Raw genomic sequence first — 20,505 nt, forward strand, 5'->3', positions numbered from 1 at the left:
CATAGTCTTTGCAGGAATAGAATAACCTTTTTTGGGAGGTTGGATTTTGCTATTATTATTAGAATTTTCAGTATATCGAGAAGTTTCACACACAACATTATTTTTCATCCTTTAGTTCTTTCCTATATAGGAGGTGTAATCATTAGGACAAGCATCGATTTTTTTATAATTGAGACCTAAATCTCTTATCATAGCCTTCGTCTTATTGAAAGATGAAGGCATATTAATGTCAGGAATTACCTCTTTAAATAGCTCAAGAATAAAAGTTAATGAGACATTATTCCACCTGTGCAAACACTTTAACAAGTACAGATAAATAATAAATGATAATGTAAAAAAATTTTTACAATCAAGATATAATTCTTGACTTGTCCAATTTATTAAATTGTAAAATTTTTTAGTCTCTTCATTTCGACCTACTGTAACGAGTTCGGTCTCTTACATAACCTGGCATAGTAACAACAAGAGAGATGATGGTTTTATGACGTACCCGTCATATGGAGATGCTTGGAAGCACTTTGAAAAGATCCACCTTACATTTGTGAGTGATCCCAGAAATATTAGATTAGCTTTGTACTCTAACGAATTTGCATCAAATTCTAATTTCGGTAACACATACTCTTGTTAGTCGGTACTGGTGACTCCTTATTACCTACCTCCCGAAATATGCATGAAGGATGCATACATGTTCCTAACTTGTATCATACCTGGTCCAAGCAATCTAAAGACCAAAATATATGTCTTTTTGTAACTCTTAGTGGATAAATTGATGGACTTGTGGGTTAATAGTGTAGAAACGTATGATATTTCAATAAAGACAAACTTTCAACTGCATGTTGTGTTGATGTGGACCATTAACGACTTTCTTGCGTACGGGATGTTATCAGATTAGTCCACTCAAGGTAGAATATCGTGTCACATTTGAATGGAGGATACAAATGCATTTTGGCTGACAAATGGGGGTAAGAATTCGTGGTTTGATTGTCATCGAAGATTCCTTGATATTGATCATCCTTTTTGGTGTAACGACTCGTTTAAGAAGAATAAAACTGAGCAAGAAGAAGCACTTATGAGATTGAATGGTTTGCAAGTTTAGTATTGTGTTAGTAGAATCCCAAGAATCGTTGATAACGGGACAGGTGTGAGACCTCCGGGATACAAGTGTGAGACCTCCGGGATATAGTAAGGAGTATAATTGGACAAAGCAGAGTGTATTTGGGATTTACCTTATTGAAAAGACAATTTGGTTTGACATTGTTTTGACGTGATGCACATTGAAAAGAACGTATTTGATAATATCATGCATACGGTAATGGACGATGAAAGGACAAAGGATAACGATATGGCAAGGTTTAGACTTGATAGACATTTGCAGACGGCCAGATATGAACTTAACGAGACTTGATAACGGTCAGTAGGCTAAACCAAAGGCGGTGTTCACTTTAGCGAAGGACCAGAAGCAAAATGTTTGTTGGTGGATTAGAGGACTTAGGTTTTTCAATGGTTACGCCTCTAACTTGGGTAGGTGTAACACCGTACCACACAGAGCCTTACGTTTAAATCGTAAAGTAGAGGTGGCGAGGTATTACGACCTCTAAAAATAAAATACGTACATAAATATAGTTGAAAGAATTTATAATTAGGAGCCTTGAAGAAAAAGTTAAGCAAAAGAGAAAACAGAAAATCGTGTCACACTCGCAAGGTTAATCGTAAAATGGATAGGTAAGATCAAAAGAAGGCTAAAAATATAGTATACAGATTGAAGTTCTAAAATACAGATATCAAGCTCCAGACTCGACCTGCGAAGCTAAGGTCGGCCAGAGTATGCAATTATATATATTTATACAACCCAAAATATATAACTAAAACTATAGAATAAACACATGTTTCTCCAAGTCAACTTCTAAGAGGGACAAACATAAAATATATACGGAGGAGAATCTATATATAGCATCAATACATAATACAGCAACCCAAAATAACCAAACTTCGCTTGGACAGGAAACTCTAGACGCTCAACGAGGTGCCTCTCGACCTACATCTAAAATACAATAGAAATATGTATGGAATGATAACCGGAGGTTCTCAATATGGTAAAAGTGCCCGCATAGTTAATATAAAAGGTCCCGGAAAAGTTAGAGGCATTCCTAGAACTCCGACACTCAGATTTCAGCTTAGATATCCAACTAAACTAGAAATTAAGTAAGTTATCTAAGGTATTCAAGTTCTAAATCTAACTTTAACCTAATACTTCACTTTCTGTCTCCTCCAATCCTCCGAATCACTGGTGGAACAACCCCCTCACACCTCCGCCAAGAGGGGTCTCTCAGAAAACATACACATACAATTCAAGTATGGAAAACACAGATAGAGGTACAATTACAGCAAGTAGAACAAGTAGCAGATAAGCAGAATTAAGCAATTAAGCAAACTAAAACACTACACACTCAAGCAAAACAAACAAATGCATATGATGTATGTCTGTCCTATGGCTGATAAATCTCATCTGTCAGTTATATAGCCAACCTGACATGTCCTAGTAGCTAACTATTAGACAGTTCCTCTGTGTGTGCATCCCCAATCTCAAAAATAATATCCATGGAGTCATACTCCAAGCTCAAATATAACATTTCATGGAGTCAAACTCCAAACTCAATAATATAATATTCCATGGGTGAGACAACCCAAGCTCAAATTCATATACATATGCATGCCCATGGGGGAACCCAGAAAGTTAAAGTGTCCGGTCACATCTTGCGACAGAGGGTCAACAATTAGTCTCAATATCATCATCATTCATCAAAAATTCATACTCAAAACTTAATTCATTCTTTTCTAAATAAATCAAACTCAAAACTTAATCGTTTTCTTAACAGCTCAAAATCAAATCATAAAATCTCTAAACCCAAATCTTTCTAAATAACCACTTCAAATGAAGCCTCCAATTTTCATAAAAATTTCGGCAGTATCTCCTCTAAAACTCAGACTTTTGCCACCCTTCAAAGGTCCCAACCACCAAACCAAGCATCTATCAAACATTCAAAACATTCCTAGTATCAAATTATTTTCAAAATCAAACCAATTCCAATATAAAAGCATTTACTAAAGTAATTAATAATCTAATTAACAAACTTTTACTTAATAATTTAATTTAGGTAAATACAAAATTACATAATTATTCACTTAGAAAATAACTTTTACTTGAATAATTAATAACTAAATTAATAAATTAAGAAACATGTCATTAATAAATTAACTTCAAGAAAAATATCTATCACAATATTTAATATCTAAATTAATAATTATGTACTTAATAACTTAATTTCAAAAAAACCAGAACCACATTTTTAAAATCATACCCTATCAGTGACCTGTTACTAATGATACATTTAGCCACCTAAATCATAAATTCTATTCTAATTCTTGGCAAGTATCCTAACCATTGCTTTTACATATATATGATAACATAAACGTGAAGATCAAAACTAACTGCGAAGTCGGTTGCCTCGATGACGTGCCATGTCGCGTTCAGTCGATTAATTTCCAGATCACGTATATCTGATAATATGGTCAGGATAGAAGAGATGAGAAGGTGGTGAAAAAGTTGAATATCGCATGTATAAATAGGCCGCACCGAAAACGAGATAAAACATAGTACATATTTTTGTAATTATTTTTAAAATTATTTACTTCAATAAATAAAATATTAAGAACTTTGTTGTGAAATAACTCCCTTGTCATTTTTAAAGAATTGTTTATTATATGAAAATTTAAGTAAAAAAACATTAAAAAAATGAACCGATAAAATCTATATGGTGTATATATCCTTTAAATTTCATTAATTCCAGTTCGCCTCAATTCCAAAATGGAATTAGTCGTCCTATTTGTAATATTTATTTAATATTAATTGTTTATTTCAATTTATAGTTGTTGATAAATAATTGTAATAAGCTAAGAATACAAAAAGAATTGTTTTTAATATTACATTCTTGCCTACACAACAGTGATGCACCTTAAAATAATATTATAACGCAGCGAAATAGAACCAAAAAAAACATAATAATACCAAAAATATTGTTTTAGTTAGAATGTATATTAAATTTGTGTGGGAACTATTTTCCTTTTTCCTTCATTCCATTTCAAAGAGATCTTTCAAATGACCTACCCCAACACAATTAGTCAATTACACAAGCTGTGCCTAATAATATTATAACGCAGCAAAATAGAACCAAAAAAAAATACCAAAAATATTGTTGGAGTTAGAACGTATATTGAATTTGTTTGGGAACTATTTTCCTTTTTCCTACATTCCATTTCAACGAGATCTTTCAAATGACCGACCCCAACACAATTACACAAGCTTTGCCTAATAATGTGAAGCCAGCTACAACGAACAGTATGATAATTTTCTTTCTCCTTCAGTGGGTTAACCGTTAACGGAAGAATGGATTTCATCTTCCCCAAGGTCTCCAATAAAACAAGTCTACGGTAAAAACATTGCACGATAAACAGGTCCCTTGGTGTTATTATATTGCCCTGTACCGCTGAACGTTCAAGTGACTAAGTGCATTACAAAACACAATCAGGAACTTAAATGATACCATAATGTCATCATAACAATATAATTCTTAGTTGCCAAAATAGCCAAAATAAACTCCAAAACAATTCGACATTAGCTATAACAGAAAACATAATATCAAAAACTGATCCGATTCCAACATCAAGAAGAGAATAACAGCATAATCTAGAATTTACTTGATCTTCTTCTTTGGCCTCAACTGCAAGAGTTTAATAAAATTTCAGTTCAGCTCAGACTTTCAACAATTAAGCAAACAGAAAAATTATAAAAAAAGGGGAGAGATTTCATGTAAATTTTCAGCATGGAAACCAAAAACAACAGAATCATACACTAACCTGGTTACTGTGACCACACTTCTTCTTGCGGCAGTTAACCGCCCTTGGGTGAAGGCGAGCATAGCACCTAAAATAGTAAAATAATTTAGACACTTGAAACAAACACCTTGGGCAAATGTAAAATAACAAATTGTTCTCCAATTGTCACAAACCTAAAGTATGAAACCCCACTCAACAAACAGAATAAAGGATCTGAGATAATAGCATGCATGCACAGGGTAGAAAAATAATGTACCAACCTTGAAAATCAACTGGTAATAAACTAAGGCCAGCTGACAAAGTAAGAGATGGACATAAATGTAGGGAACAAGTATAACCCCTAGAGCAATAGAAAAAATCTAAAGGGGCTAAGTTATTGTCCCAAGGAAGAGTAAAATTGAAAACAAAATGGGAATGAAAAGAATAATTACTTGCGGCAAATCATCTTGTCTTGATTGTACTTGCGGGCCAATGCCATGAGAGAAGGCTCAATGATGCCACCGCGAAGCCTGAGGACAAGATGAAGCGTTGACTCCTTCTGGATGTTGTAGTCAGCCAAGGTGCGTCCATCTTCCAGCTGCTTCCCGGCGAAGATCAACCGCTGCTGATCCGGTGGAATCCCTGGATTTTAAAGGTTAAGGATATGACTTTGGATGGAAGAGAATGGAGTGTGAGTTTGTGCGTGTGTACCTTCCTTGTCTTGAATCTTGGCTTTCACATTGTCGATTGTGTCGCTGCTCTCAACCTCGAGGGTGATGGTCTTGCCGGTTAGGGTTTTCACGAATATCTGCATCCTTAGGGTGATGCTCTGCGCCGTGCAAACAACAAAGACCACACTTCTTTTATACTTCTGTTTCTAGGGTTTCATACTCTTGCCATTCTTTTTTTTTTTTTAACAGATCCAGGCCCATAACCAAGGAAACACGGGCTCCAACCCGGAACCCGACCCGGATTTCAAACTTCTTAGTTCATCCTCCCTCTCAAGGCCGCTGCGTGTGTGCGCCGCTCTAACAGCTCCCAACTCCCAACTCCCAAGCAGACCTTCATCCGCCGCGAACATGCCACCGTCTCCCGCTTCACCCGCTTGGCCGGTTAATGCTCGTGCTCGCATGGCCGTCGCGACCGCCGATGGTTCCGCAATTGTCGGTCTTTCCTATGCTTCGCTTCTCTGGTTCCATTGCAGCCTCCGTGACCACTTCCACACCGCCGTTCGCGTCGCCGTCCACCCCGCCATCTGCCTAGCTTCAAATGGTTGTTCTCTGTTCCAATTGACTTCCTGCTTGTGAATATGTGACCTCTGGTTATCTGAGAATGTTTCCTTCTTCACCCTGTCAAGCTTGACCTTGATGATCGTTGATCCGCGACCAATTCATGCGATTGTCATTTCGGGGATGGCTATGAGTTTTGGGCCGAAATAAAAAAAGAAAATGGTGAATATAATGACAGCTGTGGGATTTGAACCCACGCCCTTTCGGACCAGAGCCTAAATCTGGCGCCTTAGACCACTCGGCCAAACTGTCGTTGGATAATAATAGATGAAACGTAAAATATTAAATTAGTTTTTGTATTCAAATTTTAAGTCCGCATTTATACCCCTATCGGAATAATATGATTACAATTGTTAGAGATATAACCATTAATGTTACCTTCTCCCATCAGTTTAAGCTTTTGGGATGAGTGGTTTCTAACATGGTATCAGAGCTCTATGTCCGAAAGGTCAAAAGTTCGATCCTTAGTAAACCCCAAAAGTGAAAAATAGCATAAGGCAAATAAAAGTAAAAAGAAGGCCTATGCAAAATCAAACAAACCCAAAAGAGGCTCTTGTTTGAGAGGAAGTGTTAGAGATATAACCATTAATGTTACCTTCTCCCATCATCTTAAGCTTTTGGGATGAGTAGTTTCTAACAACAATACGTGACAAAATATTAGCATATAAAAGTATTTTTTATTTTTACCTTATTTAATTATTTTGAAAACTTGTGTGTTTGATAAAGAGAAGGCATCTCTGATCTCTAGCAAACTGTACATAAATTATTGGGGTGAACAAACAAATATGCCTAATAGAAAATGAAAAAAATATTGAAATGCCTTTCAATTAATTTAATCCAAAGTTGTAACAATAAAAAAATGCTTTGATATTTTTTTTGTACAACTTTTAATTATATTTTAAAACCTATAGACTTGCTTTTCAAAATTTTTACAAAAAGTAATTATAGAATGAATAATTATCCATAAGAAGTGAAGAGTATAATAAGAGGTATTAGAAAAAGGATCGCACTACTGTACAGATGTAAGTTCATGCAGATTTACAGATATTTTTTTTCCATGCATCTCCTGTTGACGCGTGTTGTCTTTCTTTTGCAAAATGGAGCAGGTTGTCAGCAAGTTGCGGGCGCTCATGGAATGATCGGCCGAGCCGAGTTGGTAGCGTGCATTGGAACGGGATCTCATTGTGCTGGGGTTCCGTAGATGCCAGCTTCGCAAGTTGGGCCATTGGTCGCTCAAAAAAAAAACGGATGAAACAGATGCAGGTTGGGTCTTCAAGTCACTCTTCTCCTCTCGTGAAAGCAAACCCGAGCTTCCTCCAATGCGACCGCCGCCTCTGGTCTTGTCACTGTGGCTGTCAGTGGCGCTCGAGATCTGTGTCTGTTCGTCGTGGTCAAGGTCATCTCCCCGTTCGCCAATCGCCATTCTTTGTCGTAGTCGCGTAGTCGTGGTGCCTTGACCCGTCATTGTGGTTACCGTGTTCAGTAGCGCCTTGCCCGCCATCCCTCATCGTGCTCGTCGTCCGCCTTGCTTGTGAGTCGAAGGTAAGAGCTGCTCCGCCCAGCGATTGATTAGCTTTGACATCTATATCCTTGTAGGGTCCCTTGAATTCTATGGCTCCTAGCCATGATGGGTTTTTTGGAATTCAGCAAAGCATTCATGGGTTGGTAGAGTACTTTCTGTTTCATTTTTAATTTTCAATGAAATTGCTTGGAAGTTAATGACTAAACTAACTTTAACATGGTAGCTTTTTGCTGATTTTTTTCATTGGTTTATGTAGGGAGGGCAACTGGAATTCCGTCCTGCTACTTCTTTCGGATATAGCCTTCAGGTTTGTTAATGGAATATGCTATGTTCTAATATTTTGAAATTGGAATAACAAATTGTTTTTGGTTTTCTCTTTAATTTATTTATTAGTATTTATTATTTTTGGCACCTTACCTCTCTTCGTTTCTTGCCTCAAATTCAGATCCACCGTTTCAACTAGGTACCCTCATTAAGCTTCAATTCCTCATAATCATGGTTAATTAATAATATTAAATATAATTTTTCTTTAATTTAGTTTGATTTAGGTTTATTTTTCTTTTGCGCTACATGGTTCTGTATTCAGATTCAGATGATTATGCTTTTTGCAGTGTGCATGACTTAGGGAAAATATATAAGTTCATGAATCAGCTTCTGAGAAATATTTCTTAAGCTTAGAGGAACTTGTTTCAATTTTTACCGAATTTTTCTTTTCCCTTTCCTTCACGTGTAGTAGATTTAGGGTGTGTTTGGAAACCCGTTGGAAGGGAAGAAGCACGTTTAAATTTCTTGAAAGTTTCAACTTTTGGTTTGGCAAATTTTTTTCTCATGAACGCAGAAGTGATTCTGCTGCCAAAACTAGCGTTTACAAGAAGCAACTATTTCTAGCTTCTGCGTTTTCTTAACGGGCTTTTAGCCATAAATACTAACATTTTATTTACTTTTTACCAACTTTATCCTTTGTATATGTTATTGTATTATTTATAAAATTCTTGTTATTTCTATTTATATGAGCTCTAATTTTTTATTATTTATTATTTTTATTTTTTTTAACTATTTGTTTGACATTATACACTTTTATAATCGTGATTTTTGTGTATTATGTTTGTTATTATCTTTTTATAATATGATTTATTAATTCTATTAAGTAAAGTAAATTAAATAAAAAAATTAACTGTAAATAATAATAATAGTAAAAAATTATAACATACTAAAAAAAGAGTACTAAAAATATATTATATAAAAAGATCATTAAAAACTTTTAGATTTGTTTCGATCACTATAAAGTAAATATTTAATTTTTTTTTATTATTTTCAGGACTATCTTTTATAATTGTAATTCTCCTATACTATATTTTAGTGTAATTTTTTATAATATAGATTATGATTCCATTAAAAAAGATAAATTAAATAAAAAATTAATCATATATAATAATAAAATCATAAACGTTGGATTTCAAATTAATATATATATATATATATATATATATATATATATATCTAAAATGTATAATTTTTATTTTTATTTAAAAAAATATTTTGTCTATTTTTATATGTTATTTTTATTTTAGTAAGTAAATATTAATTTTATTATAAAATTAACTAATAAAATCTATTTAAATATCTAAATTAAAACAATAGGATAATATAAAAAAAATCTAAGTTGATGTCCATTTTAGTAATTTTTTATCTAAAAGTGATTTTAAATGGTATAAGCCAAACAACATTTATTTTACTATAATCCATTTTGATACAAAAATTACCAAACATAAATCACTTTAACACAAACCTACTTTTGACCAAAATCAAGTTTGCAAAATCAATTTTATGCAAACTCCCGTTTGCAAACTGTAATCCAAACACACACTTAATGGTATCAATTATATTATAATTATATATCATAATCCCTGTTTTGGAATTGGATCATGATTGGATCATGATTGCATTTGATATATCATATAAGTAGCCAAGTTAATGTATGACAGCATAGTTAGTATATAGTGATATGGTGTTAGAGATGAACTTGTCAACAATATAACAAGCAATGGTGAAACTTGTTAGTGTTACATAATGTAATCTTGCTAGTACATAGTGCTTGAATTTTCACCCTGTTGTAGTTTTTTATGGTTACATGGTTATTGTTTGAATCTATGTGCAGATTATTATCTATGGACTGAATTGCACTTAATAAGTTGGATATTATTCCTTTTCATATTGCAGTCTCTCTTTTTATTTTTTCCGCTCGAAATAGTGCAGTTTTGATGTTGGGAAATTTGAAGACTTTGCTTGAAATAAGTGTAGGATTTTGACTAAGTCGAGCTCCAGAGTGTCTTTATGTTGGTGCAGTCATGCACCCACAGACGAACTGAGGTATCTGAATTGTCCTTGTGCCATTTAGGACTGCAGAGATGTACGAAATGGCATGCTTAACTTTTATGATCTGTAGCATTTATTTGGATATTTGAATGGTTCAATTCTGATATGTTGTATAATGAGATGAAAAGGGCCCTCCGACAATCTGCTTTTATCCTGATGAGGGAGTTATCATGGCGTTTCTTTGGCCACAAAATCGACTGGCGAAGATTGTTTCTTCTGGCGGCTGTTTTGACTGTATCTAGTATTTTGTTTCAGATGCTTGTACATAGATATTTACTAAATGATCAGTCTCCTTATGAAAATGATTCATCACACCCATCCTTGAATAGCAGCACCACCAAAGAGGCAATACTTCAGCAGGTTCGCTTCAGCCTTCCTTACTCTGTTATTTTACTTAATTCATCAAATGAAGTAGTCCAATCAGTCGCATTTGAGTCTGAGAGAGCAAAAACCTGCCTGAATAGTTCAATCTCTAGGAGTAAAAGGGAGGACAAGCTTGCTGACGCAACAAAAAATACAAGATTTTCACCCCTTGGTGTTCCTTCTTATAAGCAGGTAGAAATTGGTGAGACCTTGAACCTACCACTTTTTTTTTTTTTATAAATTCACCAATAAGTTGATGCATATATATTTCTCAGAGACACATACAGTTGTTGCCACCTCATGAGGCCCTTGTGTATGCAAAGAAAGAGATTGATAATGCCCCTTTGGTTAATGAAGATCCTGATCTCTATGTCCCTTGAGGGTGAAGATGTAGTTTCGCAAATGAAGATGTAGTTTCTTGTACAGTAAAGAACATATATGAAGTTGCATCATATATAATATGTATATTTAGTGTTCATAAATCAAGATTTGTTTTCAATATGTTAGAAAACATTGCTTGTGAGCCGTATATATGCCTTGTCCTTTATACATATATAATATGTGAGCCGTATATCTATGTTACTTGTGATAATGTTTATTTTATGGATTCAGAGGCATTACTTGTGATATTGTTCATATGAAGTTGATAGTAAAAAGTCAATAGATGGTTTGACTAAATAATTTTCTAATGTTGTATGTGAATTTTCACCATGCCCTAATCTCTCAAGTATGCTACTAGTGTCTATAGGTTGGAATGTTGGACAACTAAAAACAATAAATTTAGTTATGATCAAGATGTTTTGCCTTGTTTCCTTGGACACAAAATTCTCACTGTTTCACCTAATAATGAATTGAATCCATACCATCTTAAAATTATAATAAAGTTTGATTTTTATCTGTTAATTGAGTAATTGGCACGTCAAATTTTAAATATCATTGCACCTTACAATTAAAGCCTAAGAAGCGTAATATTCTGTCTATTCTATACTTGTTTTATTTTTAGTTATTACATCTGTTATAGTATGAAACATGCTTTAATTCCTATAACAACTCCTATCTAAATATAGTTACAAAATATGTAACAAAAATTAAATTACATTAGAATTCATTTCTTTTCTCATGATATTAAAATCAGAAAATACAATGTAAATATATGTATCAATATTAATATGTTCGGTATATTTTTTTTACTAATTTATTTTAAATGAATATATTAAAAATTAGAGTTTCATGTTAAAAGAATTTAAATTTTGGTATACATGAGTTTTTAAAAACATAGTAAACATGCAGGTTTTTAAAGATAATAAAAACAAAAAGAGTCCAAAATAGTCCATGTTTACAAAGCTCCATTGATAGGCCCACCAAAATCCTCTTTCCTGAATCAATCAAATGGGCTGTGAACCCAAACCATATGAACGGATCAGTATATGTAACAGAGTCCAACATTAGTAACCGTTACACCGTTTTATGGAAACTAATGTGGCTTCTTCTGTTTCTATTTCTGCTAATGTCAACCAAACTCTGCTATATGTTCAGTGAGCCTTGCAAGCTGCTTCCTGAGTACCAGCATGGTACCGTGTGTCATTCTGGTATTCAACCACAGAAAATCTGTATAAAGAGCATCTGTACGCTATAAAAATCCTTAGAAAAAATATTAAAGTTAAGTGTGATTTGAATTTGTAACATAAAATAAAAATAAAGAATGCAATTTGTTAGTAAGTTTGGAGTATGATATATTAACAATTTCAAACGATATATTTATTCTTCTATTTTTTAGTATAAAGAGGATTAGAAGATGTTAAGTATAAACTAAGGTTAGGTTAATTGGTATAAGAGTTTAGCTTTTTTCTTCCCACCTGGTATTTCATATTCGAGACCTAGTATTAATAGGAAAAGATTTAGTATATACTATTTGTCACAACGTCCCTGCCTCAAGTGACGGGATTTTTTTTATTTAAATTAAAAAAATATATTTACCGATTTAAATAAACGTATAAGTATTTACCAAATTATATTTAGAGTCATATCTTGGATGCACTGACCTCGTTTTGTGATACGGGACGCGTTGGTCATATCCCAAGTGCACTCGAGATATGAACAAGAAAGTATCTCAGATACACTGCAGCCAAGATATGCTCATATTCTGACATGAAGCAGTGCATCCGAGATACGTGCAAGGAAGCAAAACAGGGGCACTACATCCGAGATATAGTCAAGATTATAATTAGGGTCTCATCACCTAAGATATGTTGTACAATAAAGCTATTTATAGAGACCATCCCAATACCTCTCCTCACACAATTCACAAACCATTCATTTCTTTCTCTTCTTTCAATTCGATTTTGCTCTGATGGAGAACAATCAAGACTTTTTTGTGGTGGTTTATCCGAATGGGATAGTCAAACAATATTGTGATGTTGCGCACTTACCGGGTTGATACCCTGGATGTGCTAAAGACGATCATGCTGACCAATACGGGAGGAGTAGGAACAAAGGAGGTTGGGAGGATTGCATATAGATTTCTGTATGCGCTTCTGAACGGTGGATTTACGAACCCGTTATTCTGGATAAATTGGGATCAGCATGTGAGGGTAATGTTCGACGTACATGCGCGACTGATGCCCCAACATGTGATGGAGTTGTATGCTGTGGTCCGTGATGTAGTTGTTAGGGATTGGCCGTCTCCTCCGGGTCCTGAAGTCGTGCTGCTCGAGGCGACACCAATCCACTATGCCCAGCCTTATGATAGTGCCGACGACTCCGACAGTGAGGGCGATTCCACCTATGTTGCCGAGTCCGAGTCGTCAAGTGATACAGTGTCAGAGGATGAGTTTGTGTCGGAGACTCGCAGTGGTAGCGTTGGTAGGTTTCTGCTACCTCTACCTTTGGCCATTCCTCGACTGTCGGATGTTCCTAGCCATTATTAGACGTTGAACTTGGATGCAATGCACTCGGACGATCTTTTGAACGCTGGGGACAGGGAGGATTACAACACAGATAGTGGGGTAGAATTCCGAATTGGGCATAGGTTCAACAACCGAGAAGTAGTCCTACTGGCAGTGAAGAACTACAGTATTCGACGGAATACGGAGTACAGAGTGGTAGAGTCAGATAGGCTAAAATATCACTGCCGATGCAAGCAGTTCTCCAATGGTTGTCCGTGGAGTCTTCGTGTGGCATTATGACAGAACTTGAATTACTGGTATATTTTGCATTATATTGTGGATGCATTAGACTCTATACGTTTGTTTTTTGTTTGGCATGTTGTTGACATTGGATCAATATTAGTAGGGAGGTACGTCAATTCGGTGAATCGCATACCTATCTGGCACCAACCATGTCTCAGGACCATGCGCAACTGGATAGTGGGTTGATTTGCAAGGTTGTGTTACCTATGATAAAGACTGATCCTTCGGTGTCTATCCAGTGTTACAAAGTGTTGTCCATCAAAGTTACCATTTTAATCACTCGTATCGGAAGGTGTGGATGGCAAAGCAAAAGGCAATCGCCAAGATCTATGGCGACTGGGAAGAGTCATACAATAGAATTCCGGCATTCTTACAAGCCTTGCAGGAGTGCCTCCCAGGTACAATCCACGAATGCAATGCTACCCTTATTACAACGGGGATATGGTTGACGGAGAGTGGAGTCAGTTTGATAAGGTTTTCTGGGCATTTCCTCCATGTATTGAAGCATTTAAGCATTGCAAGCCGTTTGTATTGGTGGACGGAACACATTTATACGGCAAGTACAGGGGTGTGCTTTTGATTGTTGTGGCTTAAGATGGTAACAACAATATTCTTCCTATAGCTTTTTCATTAGTGGAGTTTGAGACAACGGAGTCATGGTCATTTTTCCTCTCAAATTTGAGACAACATGTTACTCCACAGCCAGGAATCCTGATCATATCAGATAGATCACAGGCCATTCGCGCCGCTCTCAATGCACCTCACAGTGGATGGCATCCCCCGTCAGCATATCATGCTTACTGCATACGGCACATGGCTTCAAATTTCAATTCCAGGTTCAAGTCGACCGAGGGTAAGAGGTACCTGATAAATGCGGCGTACAGTCCGAGTAAGGAAGGATGCAACTGGTACTTGGATGCTTTAGGTACACTATCTCATGAGATGGTGGATTGGGCTCTTTGTTTCACGAAGGAATTGTGGTTGCAACATTGCGACGAAGGTTGTCGATATGATCACATGACGAACCTATCGGAGTGTATAAATGTCGTGCTGAAGGAAACGAGGAATCTTCCGGTGGCAGCGATTGTTCAGGCAACGTATGAGCAATTGCAACAGTTGTTCGTGCGCAGAGGATGCGAAGCACATGCTCAGTTACAAGGTGGACAGATCCACTCGCTGCGGCTGTTGGCAGCTATAGATAAGAACAGAGAGAGTCTGCCGATGTTGTGAGTCACCCATTGTGATCGTAGGGCATCCGTTTTTAGCGTGGAAGAGGTGGAGCCAGTAGATGGTTGGTCACAGACTTCATATCGGGTTTGTTTGACCGAACGTACATGCAATTGTGGCATGTTCCAGTCATTGCATTACCCATGTCGACACGTCCTGGCGGCATGTACAGTTACGAGTATTGAGTGGGGTCATTTTGGGATCCCGTGTACACGATGGCCTCTGTATTCAAGGTATACGAAAGGGATTTTCCGCCGATACCAGACGAAAAGATGTGGCCTCCATGGTACGGTGCACGCCTGAAGCCCAACTCAGCCATGAGGAGGAAGGTATTGGGTAGGCCGGTATCCACTCAGATCCGGAATGAGATGGATGCCATTGAGCGTGCGGAGAAGAGATGTAGGCTTTGCCGCAGAAAGGGCCACACCAGACGTGGGTGTCCCAATGCGCCCCACTCGGATCCATGACAATGCATGCAGTTTAGGGTTTAGGTCTTTTTGTTCCAATGTTGTCACTTTGATGTACTTATTGTTATTAAACGTGTTTAATGTGTAATGAAGCATAATTTCTGTATAACTAGTTATCTTCGATTGTTATGGGACCATTTTTCATCTACAACATTACAATATTTTCATAACATCGGATCTTGACTATATCTCGGATGCAGTGCCCCTATTTTGCTTTCTTGCACGTATCTCAGATGCACTGCTACATGTCAGAATATGAGTATATCTCGGATGCAGTGTATCTGAGATGCTCTCTTGTTCATATATAGGATGCACTCAGGATATGACCAGCGCGTCCCGTATCACAGAACGGGGTCAGTGCATCCGAGATACGTTCGATTTTTGGTTTTCTCCACTATATCCGAAATATGACTCTAAATGTAATTTGGTAAGTACTTATACGTTTATTTAAATCGATAAATATTTTTTTAATTTAAATTAAAAAATCCCAGGTGACACGACCCAAATGCAACCGAAAAAATTAAGGGAGGTTATTCATCATTTAAAAAAAATTGTATTATGAGATTCATAGTCAGAAATTAATTTGTAAATGGATTAGAAAATGGTGAATTGGTAAAAAATGGATGCATAGTGTGTTATGCTTGAATGTGGAGCTGACATTTGTCAGAGAGCACAAAACACAAGTAACGTTTTAGCAGGGACGAAAAACAAGGAAGAGAAGCACGCTGCAAAACGCAGCCTGCGTTTGGCAGGCTCAGGCAATCAAAGAACGAAATGTGGCTCTGTGTCCCCTGCATGAAAACAGCTTCACTTTTGACCAGTTTTGGAGATGACAAAACGCAGGTTGCGTTTGTCAGCCTACCAAAGCAAATCGGATGTTACGTTTGGCAGCCACCTTAGCTGCATGTGTGACACGCATCTTGGAGGATGGTAAATTTGTTTATAAAGACGAAAACCAAACGCAGATAGGAGTAACGGGAGTGAAACGAGAGTAAAAGAAAAAAGTTGAAGAAGTGAAAGTGAAGAAGTGTGGGAGAAGTGGGGAAGAAGAAGAAGTTTACGGTAAAGGATTAAATAATGATTCGTAATTTTACCAAACCGAAAAAACACATTATTGAATATCTTGATCATCCTCAATGGGTAAATAATTTTTTTATTTTGATAGTGTTATTGTTAATTTTAATATTATTATTATTGTTATTATTATTATTGTGATTACTGTAACTGTTGTTGCTATTATTATTAATGTTATTATTGTTATTGTTATTATTATTATTATTATTATTATTATTAATATAATTATTTTTTAATAATAAAAAATACTGTGTAATAAATTTTTTATTATCTTTAATAAATTTGTTATTATTTTTTAATTATTTATTTATATTTTTTATCATACGACTAGTCGTACTGTCTAATAAATTAAAAAATAAATTAAAAATTTATTATTATTTTTAAATAATTTATTATTAATTATTATGATACGGTTGTGTAAATATATTATTAATATTTTCTAATAATAAGTTATTAATTTTTATAATAAAATATTAATATTTTCTAATAATAAATAAATAATACTGTGTAATAATAATACTAAATTGTAATTGTTTTTTAATGAAAAGTAAATAATGTTTAATAATTGTTTATTATTTATTAATAATTTATGATTATTTTTTAAGATAATAATACATACTGTTTAGTTATTGGTTATTATTATTATTATTATTATTATTATTATTATTATTATTATTATTATTATTATTATTATTATATGAATAATAGTTGTGTTTTATCATACCGATATTATTATTATTATCATGTCTATAATATGAATAATAATTATGTTTTGGTGTACCGGTAGTCATGAAATAGTTATTATTATTATAATTATTATTATTATTATAATATTGTTACTGTTATTATAATAATTATTTCTTAAGATAATAATAGTAGTAACAATACTGTTTAGTTACCGTATTATTATTATTATTATTATTATTATTATTATTATTATTATTATTATTATTATTATGGAATACTGACTAACAAGTTTAAACCCTAAACCGAAAATTTTTGCGACAACTTTTTGCTTTGCCAACCAAACCTTGCGGTAACTCACAGTATAGTTGAACTTGCCTTAAACTTCTGTAATAACAGACTTCATCTATATTGAGGGGTCTGCTTCGACCAACGACCTAATAGCATCTGCAATTGTGTCTGAATCCAACTTGGCATGATCTTGTGAAATCGTGTTCATGGTGCACGTGTGCTTGCTATTGTATCTCCTGATCTCCCAACAAGCTTTTTTTCTAATCAAGCTAGCTCGGATAAGCCAGTTGCACCCTGCACCATACCCCTTGCATTTCGCATAGAATGTTTGCGGCTCAGACTCATACACAGTGTAATCAACTCCTCTAGAGATGGTGTAGCTTTTGATTGCAGATATCACCGACTCTCTCGAACCAAATTCCATTCCGACACTAAACTCGCCATCTTCCGCCGCAACGTTGCCTTCGCCTACGACATGCGCACCGTCATCAGTCAGACAAGGCAAATAAAATAAGCATTATAGAAAACTTCAGTTAATAATTATGACATACCTGTATTCGCATACTCAGAAAATTCCGGAGCATGCATGGCTTCGAGATCTAAAGTCCGCATAAAGGACGGAACACCAAACGGGTGCTGGCTTACAATCGCATTTGCTTCATCTTGCACCGTCGGATTACCTGCCAAGTTTCCGTCATTGTTTTTGTCATCGACTTCATAGTTAGTTTCGAATTCGTCTTCACTGTCATTATTATCTTCTTCCCAATCTATATCCCCAAGCTCATCAACATTGATCTCGTCGCCGACCATACTCATCCCCGACTGTTGTTCAAACTCAACGTACAGCTCTATCATCGGCACGTGAGATCCAGTTTGTTGATAAATATACATCTGCTGCATACTGGCATCGTCAGTGATGGGCATTATTTGAAACTATATTAACCCACCAAATACTTGCACAGGACTTCTGTATAAAAGATTGCTCACCCTTTTCAAAATGTGGCTTTGAATGTTATTACAAAGACCATTTTGCAACTCAACAAAATCCATGGTACATGGAATGGCAAATGACAACGGACATTCACAAACAAAAGTCACTCCTTCATGTGTGTTTGTTATAACCTCACCGTTATAATATACTCGCAAGTTTGCAACGCCTTCCATAACTTCAGTCTTAACTAACTCTATTTTTTTGACACAGTTATCTGCCAAAAAAATACCCCACTAAGGACTTTATGCAAGAAATAACAAGAGGAGAAGTGAAGATGAAGATGAACATCACCGGACTTTATATTTATAGGCAAACTTGTGGATTTAAATATTATTTTGTGTACAAAACGCAACCTGCGTTTTGGGACTTCCAAGAAAAAATTTTTGACACCAACAAAATGCAACCTGCATTTTGTGGGCTTCAAAAATTTTTTTCTTTTTTTAACTTAGTAAAACGCAACTTGCGTTTAGTATTAAACTGAAAAAAAAAAAAAGAAAAACCCAAAACATAAGCTACGTTTAGTGTATTTTAAAATTTAAAAAAAGTAAACAAATACAAAACTAAGGTTGCGAGAACCGAATCGGTTATTGAACCGGTCAAGTTACTGGTTTAATGGTTCAATGGTCCAACCGTGGTTGAACCGTGATCGAACCGATTTCATTAAATATAAAATAAAATTATTAAAAGTATAATATAAATTTTTTAAAATTTAAATTCAATCATTCATATGATAATAAAATTTAAAATTTCATAACCTCCCCACTAACTAAACTATATCTCATATCATCATTAAAATTCTACATTCAAAAATCATAATTTATAATGGCATAAATACTATATCCATATTCAATCAACAATCACCAACAATCAATAATAATATCAATAATTACTTAATTAGACAAAACTCACTCGGTTAATATCAAATTACTAATTAGAAATAGTTATGAACCAATCTTAGCAGCAACATTTTTTCAAGATGTGCAAAACAAACTATCCCCTGCCCCCTTAAAACCAAACTTCATGTTTCAGCAGCCATTACAGCAATTATACCAAGCGTTACAAAATTATACCAAAATTCAATTCAGCATTCAAAATTCAGGATCTGAAATTATATCAAAATTAGGAGGATTATTAGAAGAATACATTACAGAATATAGAATTCCATAATGTGATCACTAGTTTTCAGCCATTAACAGAAAATAAATTCAAAAGAAAAATTCAAGTTTCTTCAAAAACCAAAGAACAAAACAGAAAATAATGTTAGAATTACTTTCAATAGAAGGGTATGTACCAAATATTTGGCACATCATGGAGCAGAAGTAATGTTCTGAAAAAACGGTTTTGAAATTCTATTCAGTATTACAGCAACTCTGTAGCAAAATTAACAGAATAAAAAAATTAATTGAAAAACTAAAGAACTCTGCAGCAACTCCAACAAGCCAGTGATTCATATAATTAATAGAATAAAAAATATTAATTGAAAAACTGGCAACTCCAGCAAGCCAGCAATTCATATCATTATGAGTTTATCAAAAAAAATTAAAACACCAAGAAACTCATTGAGGCAGAGAAAGCAGACAGCCTAAAGTGGCATAGAGATGCTCGGCAGGACAGAGGTGGCTGACGACAGAAGCTATGCCCCGACCTTCCGACGACGAGGGCGACAGAAGCTTCAAACGGACCACCCGACGACGACGATGGTGACAGAAGCTTCGAGTGGTGATGGTGGCAACGACTGGTGGCCGCTGCCGGTGCCGATAGTGGTAAGGACGCTGGAGTGGAGGCGTTCCTCCTGGCTTCAGCCTTCAGCTCATTGAGGAAATTAGGGTTGGAAGGGGAGAGAGAGGCGTTAGGCTCGAAGGATTGGGTGGGTGTAGGTTATTGAAAGTTTTTTTTTTAAGCGTCAAAAAATGACGCCGTTTTCTATATGGGTGGCAAAATCGGACTTCTGAAAAATTTTCCGGTTCGTCCGGTTCACCAGTTAACCATCGGTTTGACCGATTTTTTTACCGATTTTTTGCAAAACGATTTTAGGAGTCAACCGGACCGGCCAGATGATCGGTTCCCGATTAATCTAGTTGAACCGGCCAATCCGATCCGATTTTCAGAACATTGTACAAAACGTAAGTTATGTTTTGTCTCTTACCCGTAGCAGTGCAAT

The 20,505-nt window shown here is 35.3% G+C and overlaps 1 protein-coding gene, 1 long non-coding RNA gene and 2 other non-coding genes across 4 annotated transcripts; 1 reads left to right on the forward strand and 3 right to left on the reverse strand.

Moving 5' to 3' along the window:
* Positions 1–4,497: 4,497 nt before the first annotated feature.
* On the reverse strand, positions 4,498–6,387 carry LOC112728158 (ubiquitin-ribosomal protein eL40 fusion protein). The gene is made up of 4 exons (XM_025778197.2): positions 5,584–6,387; positions 5,325–5,514; positions 4,915–4,981; positions 4,498–4,778 (listed from the first exon to the last, which is right to left on the reverse strand). The coding sequence occupies exons 1-4, from the start codon at positions 5,684–5,686 to the stop codon at positions 4,752–4,754; spliced, it is 387 nt and encodes a 128-aa protein (XP_025633982.1). The 5' UTR covers positions 5,687–6,387; the 3' UTR covers positions 4,498–4,751.
* LOC112731769 (small nucleolar RNA snoR99) lies at positions 5,142–5,242 on the reverse strand. The gene has a single exon (XR_003167531.1). It is a non-coding gene; the product is annotated as a small nucleolar RNA snoR99 (small nucleolar RNA).
* On the reverse strand, positions 6,334–6,413 carry TRNAL-UAG (transfer RNA leucine (anticodon UAG)). The gene has a single exon. It is a non-coding gene; the product is annotated as a tRNA-Leu (tRNA).
* Positions 6,414–9,263: 2,850 nt separating this feature from the next.
* LOC112728159 (uncharacterized) lies at positions 9,264–11,049 on the forward strand. The gene is made up of 2 exons (XR_011869202.1): positions 9,264–10,614; positions 10,698–11,049. It is a non-coding gene; the product is annotated as an uncharacterized lncRNA (long non-coding RNA).
* The last annotated feature ends 9,456 nt before the right edge of the window (positions 11,050–20,505 follow it).

This window comes from Arachis hypogaea, chromosome 12 (assembly GCF_003086295.3).
Source record: "Arachis hypogaea cultivar Tifrunner chromosome 12, arahy.Tifrunner.gnm2.J5K5, whole genome shotgun sequence".
NCBI classification, from domain to species: Eukaryota; Viridiplantae; Streptophyta; class Magnoliopsida; order Fabales; family Fabaceae; genus Arachis; species Arachis hypogaea.

Bases quoted from the DNA above. Each gene is read 5' to 3' on its own strand.
- LOC112728158 (XM_025778197.2), bottom strand. From the start codon at position 5,686: ATGCAGATATTCGTGAAAACCCTAACCGGCAAGACCATCACCCTCGAG. The intron at 5,515-5,583 runs GTACACACGCAC...TTTAAAATCCAG, and splicing joins CAAGATTCAAGACAAGGAAG to GGATTCCACCGGATCAGCAG. The intron at 4,982-5,324 runs GTAATTATTCTT...TTACTATTTTAG, and splicing joins GACAAGATGATTTGCCGCAA to GTGCTATGCTCGCCTTCACC.